The sequence below is a fragment of the Nyctereutes procyonoides genome, unplaced genomic scaffold, assembly GCF_905146905.1.
Source record: "Nyctereutes procyonoides isolate TBG_1078 unplaced genomic scaffold, NYPRO_anot_genome, whole genome shotgun sequence".
NCBI classification, from domain to species: Eukaryota; Metazoa; Chordata; class Mammalia; order Carnivora; family Canidae; genus Nyctereutes; species Nyctereutes procyonoides.
The window spans coordinates 42,803,020-42,820,602 of record NW_026575051.1 but is presented as its reverse complement, the minus strand read 5'-3'; the positions used below and the strand labels follow the sequence as shown (position 1 = coordinate 42,820,602).

Below are 17,583 nucleotides of genomic sequence, written 5' to 3'. Positions count from 1 at the left end.
AATCATGAATGGATGTTGAATTTTGTCTTATGCATATTCTGCATGTACCGAATTGATTATATGATTTTTGTTCTTTATTCTGTTAAGATAGTATCACATTCATTGATTTGCATGTATTGACCATCCTTGCATCCAGACATAAATTGTACTTGATCATGGTGTATGGTCTTTTTTAACATGCTATTGAATTTGATTTATTAGTACTTTATTAAGGATTTTTGCACATATGTTCATCAGTTATACTGTACTGTGATTTTCTTCTCTGGTGGTGTCCTTGACTCCTTTTGGTATCAGGATAATCCTGGCCTCATAAAATAAATTTAGAAGTGTTCCCTCTTCTTCAGTTTTTTTTTTTGGGGGGGACAATTTTGAGAAATATTGTTTTTAATTCTTCTTTAATTTTTTTTTTTAATTTTTATTTATTTATGATAGGCACACAGTGAGAGAGAGAGAGGCAGAGACACAGGCAGAGGGAGAAGCAGGCTCCATGCACCGGGAGCCCGACGTGGGATTCGATCCCGGGTCTCCAGGATCGCGCCCTGGGCCAAAGGCAGGCGCTAAACCGCTGCGCCACCCAGGGATCCCTAATTCTTCTTTAAATGTTTGGTAGAATTCATTCACGAAGCCATCTGGCCTAGGGCTTTTCTTTTTGGGGGAGATTTTTGATTACAGATTCAGTCTCAGTCTCCTTACTCTGTTTTTAGTCTATTTAGATTCTGTTTCCTCATGATTCAGTCTTCATAGATCATGTGTTTCTAGGAATTCATCTATTCTAGGTTATGCAATGTGTTCGCTTATAATTGTTGATATTAGTCTCTGATAATTTGCATTTCTGTTATATCACTTGTAATGTCTTCTCTTTCATTTAGAATTTTATTTTGGGGGATCCTTTTTCTTAGGCTACTTAAGGGCTTGTTAATTTTATCTTTTCAAATAATCAACCTTAGTTTCATTGACCTTGTTTTTCTGCTGCCTCTAGGTCATTTATTTCTGCTCAGCTTTTTTTTTTTTTCTTTTAAGATTTTATTTATTTGAGAGAGAAAGAGAGAATGAGATAGTATGAGTGGGGCAGGAGAGAGGCAAAGAGAGAGGCAGACTAACAGACTCCCTGCTGAGCACAGATTCCCAATCCCAGGGCCTCCCAGGACCCTGAGACAAAGTTAGATGTTTACCGACTGAGTCACCCAGGCACCCCTCTGCTCAGTCTTTATTATTTTCTTCCTTCTGCTGACTTGGGCTTTGTTTCTTCTTTTTGTAGTCCTTATTGTGTAAAAACCCTAAGGTGGTTTTTTCAAGATCTTTCTTTTTCATTAAGGCATTTATCAGTATTATTGTCCTTGTTAGAACTTCTTTTACTGCATCCTGTAAGTTTTGGTATGTTGTATCTCCCTCAAGATATTTTTTGCTTTCTCTTTGATTTTTGTCTTTGATTTTGTTAATTTTCACATATCTACACATTTCCCTTATACCCTCTTGTTATTCTAGTTTGATGCCACTGTAGTTGGAGAGGATAGTGGTATCATTTCAAATTTCTTAAATTGTTAAGGCTTGTTTTGTGACCCAATATATGATGCACTCTGAAGAATGTTTTATGTGTGCCAAGAAGGATGTGTGTTTTGCTTTTGTGAATGGAATGTTCTGTATACATCTGTTAGGTTCATTTGGTCTGTAGTGTTGGTCAGGTTTGATGTTTCCTGGTTGATTTTCTTTTTCCATGATCTATCCATATTTGAACATGAATATCTATATTCAAGTTCTTTTATTGCTGTACTGATGACTATTTCTGCCTTCTTGTTATGTCTTCACATGGCCGTGTGTGTGTGTGTGTGTGTGTGTGTGTGTGTGTTTAGGGAGTGGAAGAGGGAGGGAGGTAAATAGATACCTCTTTGATACCTCTTTCCTTAGAAGGACCCTAATCCTATTGGACCAGGGCCCTACCCTTAAACTTCATTTATCCTTAATTATTTCCTGTGAGGCCCCATCTCCAAATATAACCACACTGGAAATTAGGGCTTCAACATGTGAATTTTTAGGGGACACAAACATCCAGTTATAACAATATCTCTTTTCTAACTTAAAAACCTTTTTTGATCTGCTTCTTGTTTGCTCTCTTGTCATTGTCTCAGTCAGCTTCAATGTTAAACAATTGCTACTGATTCTTTTTAATAAATACCCTGAGAGAAGAGGCTGTTCAGACCAGTAAAGCTTTAAGTCAGGTCAACCTTCCAGTGGGGATTTCCAGGGAACTGTCAGACATGTCAAATAATGAGAATTCTTTGATAATGTTTCTTTTTTTTTTTTTTTTTTTTTTTTTTTTTTAAATAGGTTTTTTTTTTTTTTAACTTTTTTTTTTTTTTTTTTTTTTATTTTTTTATGATAGTCACAGAGAGAGAGAGGCAGAGACACAGGCAGAGGGAGAAGCAGGCTCCACGCACCGGGAGCCCGATGTGGGATTCGATCCCGGGTCTCCAGGATCGCGCCCTGGGCCAAAGGCAGGCGCCAAACCGCTGCGCCACCCAGGGATCCCGATAATGTTTCTTTATAACTCTTCTACCTCCTTTAATGGTGGTTCTTTTCCACTATGATTGCAGGGTTATTGGTTTTTAAGACTACTGTGGAGGAGGGGAAAGGAGGATTTAAATAGAAAAAACTACAGTGTCCCATCACTTACTGTTTTTACCAAGATTCAGCCATTTTTCTTGAGTCAACACTCCCCAGGTCATTGCAAGCCTTTGGCTAATTTCTAGAATTTTGAAAAAGTTGATTTTGACAATTTTCATAGTATCTTCATTGCTTTTATGGAGAAGAGGAGTTCTAGAAGTAGTCCTTAGTTTGCCATTCAGTGACTTCACCTCTTCCTCCTTTGTTAAAAATGATTTTTCTACATTTTTTCTTCTTAGTCTTTTTTTTTTTTTTTTCCCTTTCTATTGTGGCTTTGTTTTGTTTTTGTATTTATGTTGCTATTCTGGCAGTGGCTCAGGGTTATTGCTTCGGGCCATTAGTAATGCTCAGAAACAAGAAGTTTATTTTAAATTAAAGAGCATCCTATGGCTTAAGAAGACAATGTACTTTTAGGCTTTTTTATTTAAAACAAAAATGATCATCTAAGTATTATTCACCCCTTTCTCTCTATATTTTCTTAACATATAGGCTATATGTATTTAACATATACCTACATAATAAATTTGATGCTGAGATTTGAATTTCCCCTGTATTTATTAGATTGAGAAATACTTATCTAACAACATGGGAGATTTTAAATAGGCAGGCATTCTAGTAGCCTTCTAGGCTAAAAAGATCAATTAAAGTTGCCCATTTTATGTTCTGGTGTGAACCAGGGCATTTGGGTGTATTTCTCTTCAGCTTTCTACTTACAAGGTAGAAAATTCTCACATTATTGCTGTTTATCATATTTGCCATTGCAACATTTAGAAAATAGTCATAATCTTCTTTGTGTCTTAATTAATTGAAACTTTTTTCATAAGTATAATGTTTACAAAATAATAGTTCTGTTTATTTTCTTTTTTTAGAATCTCAAAATGTGGATTTTGTTTGTAGTGTTCTTGTGGTGGCTGATCAGCTTCTTATAACTCGATTGAAAGGGATTTGTGAAGTAGCATTAACTGAGAAACGTGAGTATTTTTGAATTTGACTATTAACTGTGTTTTCAGGTCGATAAAGGATTATTCATTGACTTTATGATGCCATTTGTGGTAAACTGCGCCATTATTTTTTTGAATCATGAAAAGTGTTAAAACATTTAAACTATTTTGTGTCATTGTAAGTAAGCACGTTCTTATTTCAGATGCATTAATATGTGAAAATAAGTACATCTATAATTGAATGTTAAGTTTTTTAAACTGTCATAAAACCTTGAATAATGAAGATGATAGGAACTTTATTTTGAAGTTTCAAAGATGAGCATTTGAAAGGAATGTTTTCCTTTTGCCCTGGTCTTAGCTCTAGGTCTGTGTTTAGCTACCTCTTTCTTACTAGTCACTGGAATTATTATATAATGGTCTCATTTATATATTTGATCAAAACACATCTCTTTTGTTTTAAACTCTTTCTTTCTCTGTTATTTCATTTAATAAATACTTCATTATATCAGTAAATTTCGTTGCTGTCTTTTTGAACATTTGAACATTAAACTTTTGAAACCCAAAGCTATTTTTTGTTGTTTTGTTCTTTACATCCAAATTTTTTCATTTGACAGAACTGCTGCCTCTTAATTATATTTATTGATCACATTTCCCCCACCTTTTTATTCTGTCACTCTGCTAGTTGAGATCACTTATCCATCCCTTCTGTATAGGGTCACAGTAATCTTTTAAATCCTTTTTCTTTCTACTTCTCTCTTTTTTAATCTTCCTGTTGGAAGTAATTATGTCTTCCTCTCTTTAGATATTTTTAATTGCTTACTCTAGGTTACAAAAGATTGTAATTTTTTCTTTATTCATTTTCATTGTCACACTGCCACATGAAGGGATTTCCTGTCAGAATTTTCTAATTTGTAATTGCTGATAGTTTGTCTTAGCTCTGGTATCTTATTTACTTACTTTTCTTGAGCTTTATGGAATATCTTCTCCTTGGTTATCAAAAAGAACAATAGTTCTAGTGTTTTAAGCTAGAAAATGGAAATGTTTGTTGCATTCTTTATTTTAGTATAACAGGAATCAAGTATATATATTGGAGATATTTTCAGTTGTTCAATTGACTTTCCTGGCACTGCTTGTATTCTTTTTTGGCCCATGCTGCACAACTGTCTTACCAGTGAATATCTTGATTTTCCTAGAACCTAGTAAGAGAAGGGTTCAACAGAGGGTGTGGCCTTTTAGTATTGGGCATTCCTTGTTCCTAGCTGAACAACTCTAGAGTTTTTATATGATCATTTTTATTTTTGCGAAAGGGGAGACTTTGGGTTCATGATTAGTTGAAATTTTAGGTTTGGTTAGGAGTGGAGCAGACTATTATGGATTGTAGTTATACCTTTTGACAGAGTTACAAGGAAGAAAAAAACGTGGAGTAAGCCAGGTGTAGAAAATAGGTGTGTTCTGTTCATTAGAACTCACAGTAAATAAAGAATGGAGGGGTTTGAGAAACCCAAGTTACATGCTAGGTAGATAGAATATTCTTAGATGGCCTCTAGCAAAATAGGACACTTCATATATAAAGTACTAAGATTGTAATCAAATCAAGAATCTTTGGTACAGTGTACCAGATTCTGCACTGGCATGAATAATGAATACATGGCATGAATATAGTGATATTTAAATGTAATTATTTTTCAAATATATAGTGTGTATATGTGTTTATGTAAATACACCCATACAAATTCTGATGGATTACTCAATGTAAATATATTTTATAGGCTGATTTCATCAGTGTATCTTAGTCTTTTTTTGTAAATTACCCTTAACATGACCCCTAGCTTTTTTTAATTTTACTTTTTATTTTAAAATATATTTTAAAAAAAATTTGAAAGTAATATCTGTGCCCAAAATGAGGCTCAGACTAGACTCCCCTCAAGATCAGGAGTTGCAGGCTCTACTGACTGAGCCAGCCATATTCCTAGATTCTCTTACTCTTAAGATCTTTTTAGTTTCATAGAAGAGAGAATAACTATTCTGTGCTATATAAATGAAAAGGAAAGTTGTTTATCTGTGAAAGTTAAAACTACTGTAAAAATGTTAGGTGGAAGATGGTCAGTTGTAATGTGTGTTTGCTTTTAGGTGACACTGTAACGTCATTTTTATTTTCTTTTGGTGTGCTTATTTCTCCTCATAACCAGTCATTTAAAATTGGTTTGGCACATTGGGATGGAAAACAGCATTCTATATTTGCTCTAGTATACATTATTTTTTAGCAAGAAACTGCTTCCTTGTTCCTAATGTTCAAACCTGACAACTTTAAAAAATAAGTATATTGTATTTGCTGTAGTAATATGGTTTTTATCTCATTTTGACTCTTTTTTTGTAGTTACCCTTAAGAATGCTACTATGGTACTGGAGTTTGCAGCAATGTATAATGCTGAACAATTGAAACTGTCTTGTTTGCAGTTTATAGGACTGAATATGGCCGCTTTACTTGAAGCAAGGTAGGTTGGGTGCATACATTATATGACCATTGTGAAAGCAATTATTTATATATAATAGCTGATATGTTACTAATTTAAAAAGGCATAATGATAAATTGCAGAATTGTAGAAAATAAAAATTTTGAGGATTCAGTCATTCCATCAATATTTAAGTGCCTCATATATGCCTGCTACTGCTAAGATACAACTGTCAACAAAACAGACAAAATCGTTGCACTCAATGGAGAGCTTACAGTCTTGTTGGAAATTCATGAAAAAAATATTATTACTAGTATATTTTTTATAGTGTACATATCTTGTCTGGGTTGATTTACAACTGTAAAGTTGTAAAAAAAGTAGCAATGTTACTTTGGCTTTTGGAAACTCTATGTAATACTAAATAGGATAACATTTAATTGACATGTAAGCATGTGAAAAATTTGTTACTAGTTTCCTTTTCTCCTTGTATTTTTCTCTCTGGATATTTCTTTTCTTTTTTTTTTTTTTTTTAAAGATTTTTATTTATTTATTCATGAGAGACAGAGAGAGAGAGAAAAAGAGGCAGAGACACAGGCAGAGGGAGAAACAGGCTCCATGCAGGGAGCCTGATGTGGGACTCAATCTCCGGTCTCCAGGATCAGGTCCTGGGCTGAAGGCGGCACTAAACCGCTGAGCCACCCGGGCTGCCCCTCTCTTTGGATATTTCTTATATTATATATTGCTTCCTTAGTCAATCTTAGGCCCAGCAGATGGCCTGAATATTTAGTTGGTTTATTTTGTTGCAAGCTTGATGAATATTCAAGTCTTTATGTTGGAATCAATGAATAATAAAATGATTCTTTTAAAAAGTGACACATTTTACATAAAACAATTGAGTAAATATATACACTCTTTTTATAAGCTAATATTTCATATTATGGATGTTTACTTGGATTAGAAAAATTTAATGCTAATAATTTAGAAGTTATTAGATTTTTTAGAATGAGAGGGATCTTGGAAATTTTATCCCATGTTTTCAACTGTCTTAGTGGAATTGTTTAAGGAAATAAGTTTACAGATTTATTTAACATAAGGTCAAATTTCTATTACTACAAAGTCATTGGTGAGAAAAATGACTGTTTTGGTGAACATAGAAGTTTTAGATGAGTCAATTTGCATTTTTTTCAGTTTGCATTTTTGAAGCTTTAGTATCATTTATTTCTGTATTTTTTTTTTTTTTAAATTGAGAGAGTGAGAAAGAGTATGAGTGGGGTGGGGAGCAGAGGGAGAAGCAGACTCCCCGCTTAGCAGGGAGCCTGATAATGGGCTCGATCCCTGGACTTCTGGATCATGACCTAAGGCATGACGCTTTTAACCCACTGAACCACCCAGGCCCCCCCGTATTTTTCTTAGTCATAATAATGATAGCAAATACTATGTGCCAGGGAGCATTCTAAAAGTATTATGTAGATCTCATTTGATTTTCATGAAAACCTTCTGAAGAAGTAGATTCTGTTTATATCCTCTTATTACTGATGAGAAAATGCAGGAACCCTTTTTTGGCAAAGAATCAAAATCTTGATCCATATAATTTATTAAAAACCTGGTAACAGGTTTTTGATATCTTACCTTTCAAAGACAGGATAATCTTTAATGAAACTAATGTTAAAATATGATTGAAATAAAAGGTTCTGATTTTTAGGTGAATCACTAACAGATTCTTAATAATTGTTACATATAGTTCAATTCAGAGGAAATTCTTTCTTTCTTTTTTTTTTTTTTTTTAATGTATGATAGTCACAGAGAGAGAGAGAGGCAGAGACACAGGCAGAGGAAGAAGCAGGCTCCATGCACCGGGAGCCTGATGTGGGATTCGATCCCGGGTCTCCAGGATCGCGCCCTGGGCCAAAGGCAGGCACCAAACCGCTGCGCCACCCAGGGATCCCCAGAGGAAATTCTTTTCATAGTATAATGCTTTGTTATTTTGTGGAAAATGCTTTTCAAATGCAAATTAATGTTATGGGATAACAGACAATGTGATTTTAAAATGCCAATAGTATTTTAGTATCAGAACCTGGTTAGGGTTTCATAATAAATTTCTTTGCTGATCTTACATTAATAATTGTAATCAAAGCAGTTTTTGCTTGCCACATTAAGCTCATTCAGTTTGTCAGATAAGAATCAACCAAAATGCAGAATAAGTACCAAATCTATCTATAAATATCGTATTGGAAAATGATGCGTCTCACTGCCATTGTTCAATTGTTATGTTGTGACAGGTTTGTCAGGTGAACCATTAAAAAAGACATGTGCTGTGGTGATGTCTACTTGTGTAATTTTACATGAGTAGATATGTGTAACTCAGATTAAAACAAAGATTTGTACAGATTTAATTATTCCTTATCAAATATGTTTCCTAGGAGTGTAACTATGTAGAGATGTTCAAAAAGGAGAGCTACACCAAAACTGATAGAACATCACAAGTTAATTATCGTTAAAATGTTAAAAACTGATATTTTACAGAATAGACAAGTTGTTTTGCACTTGTAAAAATAGTTTAAATATATTTTAAAATGTAAACTTTTTCACTGATGCCTTAAAATTATCTCTTTGGAACTTGAGAGTTCCTTGAAATCTACTTTGAATGCAACTGATCTAGTCCAAACAGTATTTTATATGTCGTGAACATAACTTAAGTCCAAAGAAGTGAAGTGCATTGCTCAGAGGCATTTAGGTAACTGTGAGTGATAGTTCTAGATAAAATTCAGGTATCAGGCCATTGTATTATGTCAATATAGTGTTCCTTTTGTAGTTAAAGATTGGAAGGTTGGAAAATGAATATGTGTAACCCCTGACTTTCCATGATTTGACTTAGGATTTTTCCACTTTACAGTGGTGTGAAAGTGATACACATTCAGTAGAAACTGTACTGCAAAGTTTGAATTTTGATCTTTTCTCCATGCTAGTGATAAGTAGTACGATATTCTCTGGTGATCCTGGGCTGGGAGCCACAGTTCCCAGTGACACATAGGGTCACAAGGGTGTAAACAACTGACACACTTGTTTTATATTTTCAGTACAGTAATTAATAAATTACATAAGATATTCAATATTTTGTTATGAAATAGGCTTTGCATTAGATGATTTTGGCCATCTGTAAGCTAATGTATATGTTCTGAGCACATTTAAGGTAGTTTAGACTAAACTGTGATGTCCAATAGGTAGGTATATTAAATGTATTTTTGACATAAGAGATTTTTAATTTATGATTTATTGGGATGTTGAGGAAGAACTATAGTCGTATTTTGCTATGATATAAATGAGTGATAAAATCCTTTCTAAGAGTTGTTTTATTGAAGGTACTTGTGTATATATAATGTGGTTCATTTAAAATATATAACTATATATACTTCCAAAAAGAATTTGTAATAGCTGGCATATTGATTTTAAAAATAACTGTTACTTATTCAGCAATGTAAATTAAGTCCTCAAGATAGAATTTTTTATCTTATTTTTTAGGTCTCTTGATGTTTTAAGTGATGGTGTTTTGAAGGATCTTTCTGTGTTTTATAGAAAAATGGTAAAGTTTATTATTTTTTTTCCAATAATATAATAAAACCAAAGTAGTACTATATTACATTAGGTCACACTTCTCAATAGAATAATTTCCTAATGAATTCTAATATACTAGGATCTTTTAAAAATGAGGACATAATTTTTTTATAGATCCCACAGATTAGTGTGATAATCAAAAATTGAAAGTATTCAATGATAAAATTATTATCTATTTTAATTCCTTCCTTTTTTTTTTATTTTATTTATTTATTCATGAGAGACAGAGAGGCAGAGACACAGGCAGAGGGAGAAGCAGGCTTCATGCAAGGAGCCCAATGTGGTACTTGATCCTGGGACTCCAGGATCACAACCTGGGCTGAAGGCAGGCACTCAACTGCTGAGCCACCCAGGCATCCCTATTTTAATTCCTTTCTAAATGAAAGTTATTGAAAGCTTTTTGAGTCTTTCATTATTTGTTACTATACCAAGGTTTAGGATAGTACAAAAATAAGGATTCACATGATCCCTAAGAAATGAATTAATTTGTATTTGATAATAAGATGGAGCTTTTTTTTTTTTTTGGACAGTTTTTTGGGATAAATGAATAAATCTAACCAATTTCTTTCCATTGTTGTAAACCTTGGACTTTGGAAGTCATTAGGCATTGTAGACTTCTCCTTGTTAATGTAACCACATATCAATATAAACAAGTGGGATTTACCTATTATTTTAAAAGTCTTTACAAATCTTGTATTTAAAAAGGAACACCTTTTTCTTTTTCTTTTTCTTTTTTTTTTTTTTTTAATATAAATAGATTCCAGCAATGGATAGAAGAGTCATTACACCATACCAAGATGGACCAGATATTAGCTATTTGGAAGTAGAAGATGGAGATGTCTTTTTGAAAGAAGAAATAAATATGGAACAAAATTATTCGTAAGCTCTGTTTCTCTTCTTCCCTCCTCTCCTTCTGCTCCCCCTCCTCAATCTTTGACACTCTTAACAGTTTTATACTGAAAAATTGGAGAATCCTGACATAAGTATATATTTATATTCTTAGCCTTATTATAAGAAAGTAAGTGTATAACTGTTTACAGATGTAACAAAATTAAGTATAAATATTGAAGGAATACAGCTTTAAAATTAAAATGTCAAATTGAATAAGTGCATTTATCTTAGCTACCTTCCCAAACCCTGCTAAAATTATGATAAAGAAATAAGAAAGGCATATTGCACTAGAGCAGGGAGAACAGGAAAGGAGAAAACAGCAGTTAGGCGACGTACAGTTTTGGAAGTTGGAAAGTGGTTGCTGAGAGTGTAATGACTTAGAACAAAAAGAAAACTAAAGCAAAATTCCAGAAAGGCTTAAGAATTAGAGGTACCAGGTTTATGACAACCAGGTTAAGTGATTAGATTTGTGAAAAAGCATTTTTTTGAGATTCTTTCTTTTCTTTTTTTAAAGATTTTATTTATTTATTCATGAGAGAGACAGAGAGAGAGGCAGAGACACAGGCAGAGGGAGAAGCAGGCTCCATATGCAGGAAGCCTGATGTGGGACTTGATCCCGGGACTCCAGAACCATGCCCTGAGCCAAAGGCAGACTCACAGCCGCTGAGCCACCCAGGCATCCCTTGAGATTCTTTCAAAGAGCATGATCTCTTTCTGAACCCCATTCAACCAAGTGATTGCCCCTCCTGTGCCCCTTTCTTGGCAGAAATATTTGCCCTCTGGAGAGTTTGAACCTAAGAGGAGTGCATTAGCTACTATAAATTTTTCTCTATAGAGAACCTTACTGATTCAAGATAGGACCTACAGTGACTGACATTTGGAAATCCTCCAACAAAATATCCCAGATTCTACGTTATCTCCCTATAGTGTAGCCAACCATTTGACAAGCCGAATTTAGAATTTCCAATCTGGGTGTTAGGCTCCTTTATCAACTGGTTACAGAATTACTTTCCTCTACTTGATAAATGACTTGTTAAAATCTTTGGGCATTCAAGTCACTTACTATCTATACTGTATGGTTCACTGAGAAACTGCTCTTGGGTTCCAGAGGTCTTTTTTAACCCTTTTTCTAGAGTTTGTTAGCATTTGGATTGCTTAAAGTTTCTGATACCTGATTTTACTTTTCAAATTATTTTCCTATATACGATCTTATTTTACAGAAATAGTAGAGTTAGAACAAGTTAAGAGTATCACACTGAGGTTCATTGAAACAGAGTAATTTGCTCTGGGCCACATAGATAAATGCAAATAGAGCATGCATATTTTTGTGTTCTCTGTTTGACTAAAATGCTATATATACTCAGAATTTGTAGTTCTGTTGTTAACCTGTAACTTATTTCTAAAAAATGCATTTTATATATTTGCTTTTTTTTTTTTTTATATTTCCTTTTTTTCATAGGGAAAGTATGTTCAAGAAGGCAAAAACAAAAGCAAAAAAGAAGCCGCGTAAGCGTTCAGATAGTTCTGGAGGTTATAACCTTTCAGATGTTATTCAGAGTCCACCATCTACAGGTTAGTGAAAGTGTCTTAGGATTTATTTCCTGATCTAATCTTTCAAGTCTGTTACCTAATTCATTTAACACATATTAAATACTATTGCATGTCATTTGCCAGGCCTACTGCAATAGAAAATAGTCTTTGTCTTAGGGAGGCTACAGAAAATGATAGTATATTTTATTTTATTTTTTTGATAGTATATTTTAATAATCTGATTGAAGTTTGCTTTGGAAACACAAAAGAAGAGCCCATGTTAGTCTAAGAAGATCAGGGAAGACTTCTTAGAGGAAAATGATATGTGAGTTGGATCTTGAAGAATGAGGAGTTGGCCAAGAAAAGGAGGCAGGCTAATAGACATACTAAGCAAAAGGGGCAATATGCTCCCAAGACTAGAGGCCCTAGAAAGAACTGCAGATTTCTTATGCCTATGGTTTAGCATGACTCAGCCATATGGAGTATGTGCATATAGGTGGTAGTCAAAAACTGGTCAGATGTTGGAGGTATTTTATGCTAAACTAAGGAATTTGAAATTTATTCTGAAGGCTATGGGTAGTTGATGGGCTTTTTTTTTTTTTTTTTTTTTTTGGGGGAGAGGGAGTGATGGGGGGGGCGGGGAGCAACAGGAGAGGGAGAGAGAATCCTAAGCTGACTCTACACCCAGCACAGAGCCCAGTGTGGGGCTTGATTTCACAACCCTAAGATCACAACCTGAGCTGAAATGAAGAGCTGGACACTTGACCAAGTGAGCCATTCAGGCGCCCCTAGTTGATGGATTTTTAAGGCATATGATGTGAGTGATTAAAATTTTTTAGAAAAACTACCCTGTCTAATGGCATAGAGAGTTAGAGATAGGCAAAGCTTGACAGAGGTACTCTTATCATATAGGTCCATTTCATTTATATATCAGTGCTCCAAGCAAGATGCCCTTCATTTGCATTAGGTTATAATCCAGTGATATAACACATTTCATATCTGTGCATTATGTGAGCTTTTTGAAAGTAAAGGTTATGTAGTTTTTCTAAATTTCTTTTCCCAGTTTATTTTGAAAAAATTTGTATATATAACTTTCATTCAGATTGTTAGGCTCTTACCACATGTTTTCTAACAGACTTTCTGTTGCATGCCCTCTTCCCTCATCCTCCAGGCATTCTGTACATTTTTTTTAAAAGATTTTATTTACTTTTTCATGAGAGACAGAGAGGCAGAGACATGGGCAGAGAGAACCAGATTCCATGCAGGGAGCCGATGTGGGACATGATCCCGGGAATCCAGGATCATGCCCTGGGCTGAAGGCAGGCACTCAACCACTGAGCCACCCAGGCATCCCTCTATACACTTTTTTATAGATCCACTTGGAAGTTGTAGGCATGACAGTTTGATATGAATTAATACTAATATGAACCTCCTAAGAATAAGGATATTCTACATAACCACAATATTGTTTTCACATCTATAATATCATTATCACATCTAAGACAATTAACATTAATTCACTAATATTACCTAGAATTATAGTTTCTATCCAGATATCCCTAATTGTTTAAGAATATTTTTATAGCCTTTTGTGTTTTATCCTTAAAAATGACCTGGTATCTTATGAAGATAGACATTGCCTTTGCTTATTAATGTCTCTTTAGTCTCTTTTAATTATTGCAGCACCTCTCATACCTTTCTGTTTTCAAAAGTTCAGACCAGTGGTATAGACTATTATTCCACATTATAGATTCATCTGATTAGATCCAGATTAAACTATCTACATGTTAATAGTTTCTTTAGATGAAAATATGGAAGTGTGACCATAAAATAATGAGACTACAGTATGGCTTTAAAGAATGGTATGTATGTCTATGGCAATAAGACATAAATAGGTATAATTTCTATCAGCAGTATTTTCATAGCCTGATAAGGTACTTCAAAAAATATAAGTGCATACATCTGTTTGTGTCCCTGTGGGGGGGAAAAAAGTTTCATTCAGGGCAGAGAAAGAGTATCTTTTGTCTACAAGTGAGGTACTTGATGTGTTTGGTAATGTTCAAAGGATAAATAATGTCAAGAATAATTGTTTCAGGTAACAAAAAGAAGATATAAAAAAAGATACTATACCTAAATTGATTGATTTGAAGCACTGACGATAGATCTTTTGCAGTCACTACATCTCATTCCTGTTTTAGGACCTTTCATAATGTAAAATTCTGTGATTTTGTGTTCTCTGTATTACATGAGTTAACCTCTAGTCCTTAGAAGGACACATGGGTAGATAGATGTAAAGATGAATAAATGGATAGACAGATAGTCATGAGACTAGTGATTTTCCAGTTACCTAAAAGACTTAGGACAAAAGCAGGTATTTGGATTTGTTTGTTTGATTGAGAGGCCATGAGGGATGAGGGAACAAAAGAAGAGGGAAAAGGACAGACTCTATACTCCATACAGAGCCTGATGTGGGGCCAGATCCCAGGACCCTGAGATCATGACCTGAGCTGAGACCAAGACTCTTCCAGCTTAGCTGACTGAGCCACCCAGGTGCCCCTAGTTGATTTGCTTTAAATAGTGGTATTATTAGTACGTATGCTAGAACGTTTCATAGCTGGGAGAGACATTAATAGTGAAAACTAATATATGTCCCTTCCTTTAAACCTGAGGAAGTAAGTTCAGAAAACTTCAGTGATTTGAAGTACAGACAGAAAGAAATAGAATTTATTTTTTCAATTCTAGTTCTGTATTCTTTATGCTGTACCACTCTGCCTGTGGCCAAAGTAGATAATGACTGAAAGGTCAAATTTAGTTGGGGGCCACAAAAGTCCTGTTTTGGAAGTAAATTTATTTGTGTTGATCTCTTAACGTTAGACAAAAGACATTCTGTGAAAATGTTTTATATTAAAAATAATTGTTGTCTATTTTAAAATATCCCCTTTATTCATTAGATTTATTTCTAATTGACTTTTGGGAGCATTCTGGCATTAAATATGCTCTTTTAGATAAAAAAATTGCTACTGGGGCCCCTAGGTGGCTAGCACTTGACTCTTTGTTTCAGCTCAGGTCATGATCTCAGGGTTCTGAGATCTCTCAGGCTCCATGCTCAGTGTGGAATCAGCCTGGGATTCTCTATCCCTTTCCCTCTGCCCCTCCTGGTTATGTTCTCTCTCTAAAATGAATAAATGAATAAGTAAATCTTTAAAAAAAATTTTGCTGCTCTTAAAAACATTGAAAAGATTGGGGGGGGCATTGCTGAATGTTGCTTTCAGACTATTTTAGCAGTAAAAAAAGAGGCATATATCTTGTCAAAGTGATTTACTTTAAAGAAAACACTTATTTGAATGTATAAAAGATGGTATATTTTACTTAAGTCATTTGTAAAACTTTTAGTTACTTTTAGTTATAGCTCATATATGAGTTCTTTTGCTATAGCATTTAGATTCTATGAAATTTGATGAAAATAAACACCATGAACTTAGGCAAAAGTTTACTGGTTTTTCTTTTGATACAAGTATGGCAGGGAGATAGGTATTTAGGTTGCCTAGGAAAGAAAATGGCATGTACATTTCATAACCTTTTGCTTTAGGTGATAAGCTAATTAAAAATTAAATTAGCTCTCAAGCTACAGATTTTTTTTTTCTTTTTTTTGCAGAAGTAAAAACCCTCAAACAGGCTACAGTTGGCATCAGCATAGCCTCTGCTACTGGGCCAGTCTGTTGACTAGATGAGAGGTAGAAAAGTTATAGTGTTCCTCCCACACAGAATGGGGCCAGTCCCCTTCTGCATGGGTGCAGAGAACTTGGTAAAGAGAGATGGGGGGGGGGGGTGTCTGAAGTTTATTTTTTCCTTTTTTATGGAGAAAAAGAAGTTCTGAAACACTTTAAAAATTTTTTTTTAATTTAAATTCAATTTGCCAACATATAGTATAATATCCAGTGCTGAATCACTTCTTAAAGCAGATCCCAAAGAAGTATCTTCCTTAGGTTTGTGGCATAATTGTTGTGTAATTGAAATGGATAAAACTGTTGTGTTAAAGAATCCTTCATTTTAGTTTTTTAATTTTTTCATCAGTTAGCTTGAATTGCCAAGATTTGATACAGTGAATATAATATAAATGTTATTAAATTTCTAGATAAATGGAAGTTTTTAGCTCTGTTTAGTGCATCGAATGTATATGTGTTTAAATATTTTTTAAAATTTTACCTTTCAGGATTATTAAAGTCTGGTAAGAACAATTCTGTGGAATCTCTTCCGGAACTGTTGACATCAGACTCTGAAGGAAGCTATGCAGGAGTGGGTAGTCCTAGAGATTTACAGTCCCCTGATTTCACAGCAGGATTTCAGTCAGATAAAATTGAGGTTTGTTTTAATTAATGCACTGTTTTCTTCAAATTTTAGATCTATAGACAATCTATACTTTTTTATTATTATTATTTTTTTGTCTAACTTTAAAATATTCTCCTGGCTGGTTTACAAAAAAATAGAACATATGTAGTATTAGTTTTCTCAAATTTGCATTTTATTTCTAGTTTTAAATATTTTAATGGCAGTTTGAACCTTTTATGACATTATATTTCTAATACTCTTTCTGCAGTTAAAATTAAAACATTGATGTAAAATATAGCAGCACTGTATAGACATCTGGAAAAATAAATTTATAGCTAAATTACTTGAAATTTATATTGTGAAATGTCAGTTACCACCAGCTGAAAACTGTCAAAACAAAATTATTTTGAAAGTAAGCCTAACTTCAAATTCTGCATAGTCTCTTTCCTCTATCATGTTATTAGGAGCAATACAATCTGGAATGGAGTTCTCCTACTGTGGTACAATTGACATTAAGCTGCAGAATTTCTACTTTGGTTAAACTCTGGGGAGGCCATTTTTAGACATATCTTAACATTTTATTCCATAGTTGTTAATCTATAGGAAAAGATAGTGTCTAACTTATTAGATATCGAGTCATTTTTCTCTAACCCCTAGTCTTCACAGAACTATTAAAACTTTGAGAAGTTCATGAAACAATGGAAAATTTACCCATTCTTAGTGTTCTAAGCCTCAGGATTGCTTTTTTTTTAAATGTGGTTTTTAAATTATTTTTTTTAGAGATCTTCTTTATTTATTCGAGAGGGAGAGATAGCAAGAGAGAGCTTGAGTGGAGGGCAGGAAGAGGGAGAAGCAAACTCCCTGCTGAGCAGGGAGCCCGACTCAAGGCTCAGTCCCAGAACCCTGGGATCATGATCTGAGCTGAACATAGACAGTGACTGAGCACCCACATGCCCCTTAATGTGGATTTTAAATTTTATTTTTATTTTTCTTTATGTAGGATAGAAGTTTGGGGACAATTCTTATTAACGTCAAAGTGGCTGTAGAAGACAAGGCTTAAAAGGAAGATTAAAGGCATGCTGTGAATGTCTGGCAATAAGCATCTATCTTGGCAATGGAAATAGCTATTTTAATAACTTTTCTGACATACTGTAATGGCAGTCCTT

General features: G+C 34.0%; 1 protein-coding gene across 4 annotated transcripts in view; it reads left to right on the top strand.

Annotated features, from left to right (window-relative positions):
* Nucleotides 1-17,583, top strand: part of IBTK (inhibitor of Bruton tyrosine kinase) — a 97,695-nt gene that overhangs the window by 41,655 nt on the left and 38,457 nt on the right. For all 4 annotated transcript variants that reach the window (XM_055330057.1, XM_055330056.1, XM_055330055.1 and 1 more), the window contains exons 17-22: nt 3,531-3,632; nt 5,980-6,097; nt 9,575-9,635; nt 10,425-10,546; nt 12,018-12,130; nt 16,302-16,450. In XM_055330057.1, the coding sequence (XP_055186032.1) occupies nt 3,531-3,632; nt 5,980-6,097; nt 9,575-9,635; nt 10,425-10,546; nt 12,018-12,130; nt 16,302-16,450 (665 nt within the window). The remainder of the gene's footprint in view (nt 1-3,530; nt 3,633-5,979; nt 6,098-9,574; nt 9,636-10,424; nt 10,547-12,017; nt 12,131-16,301; nt 16,451-17,583) is intronic.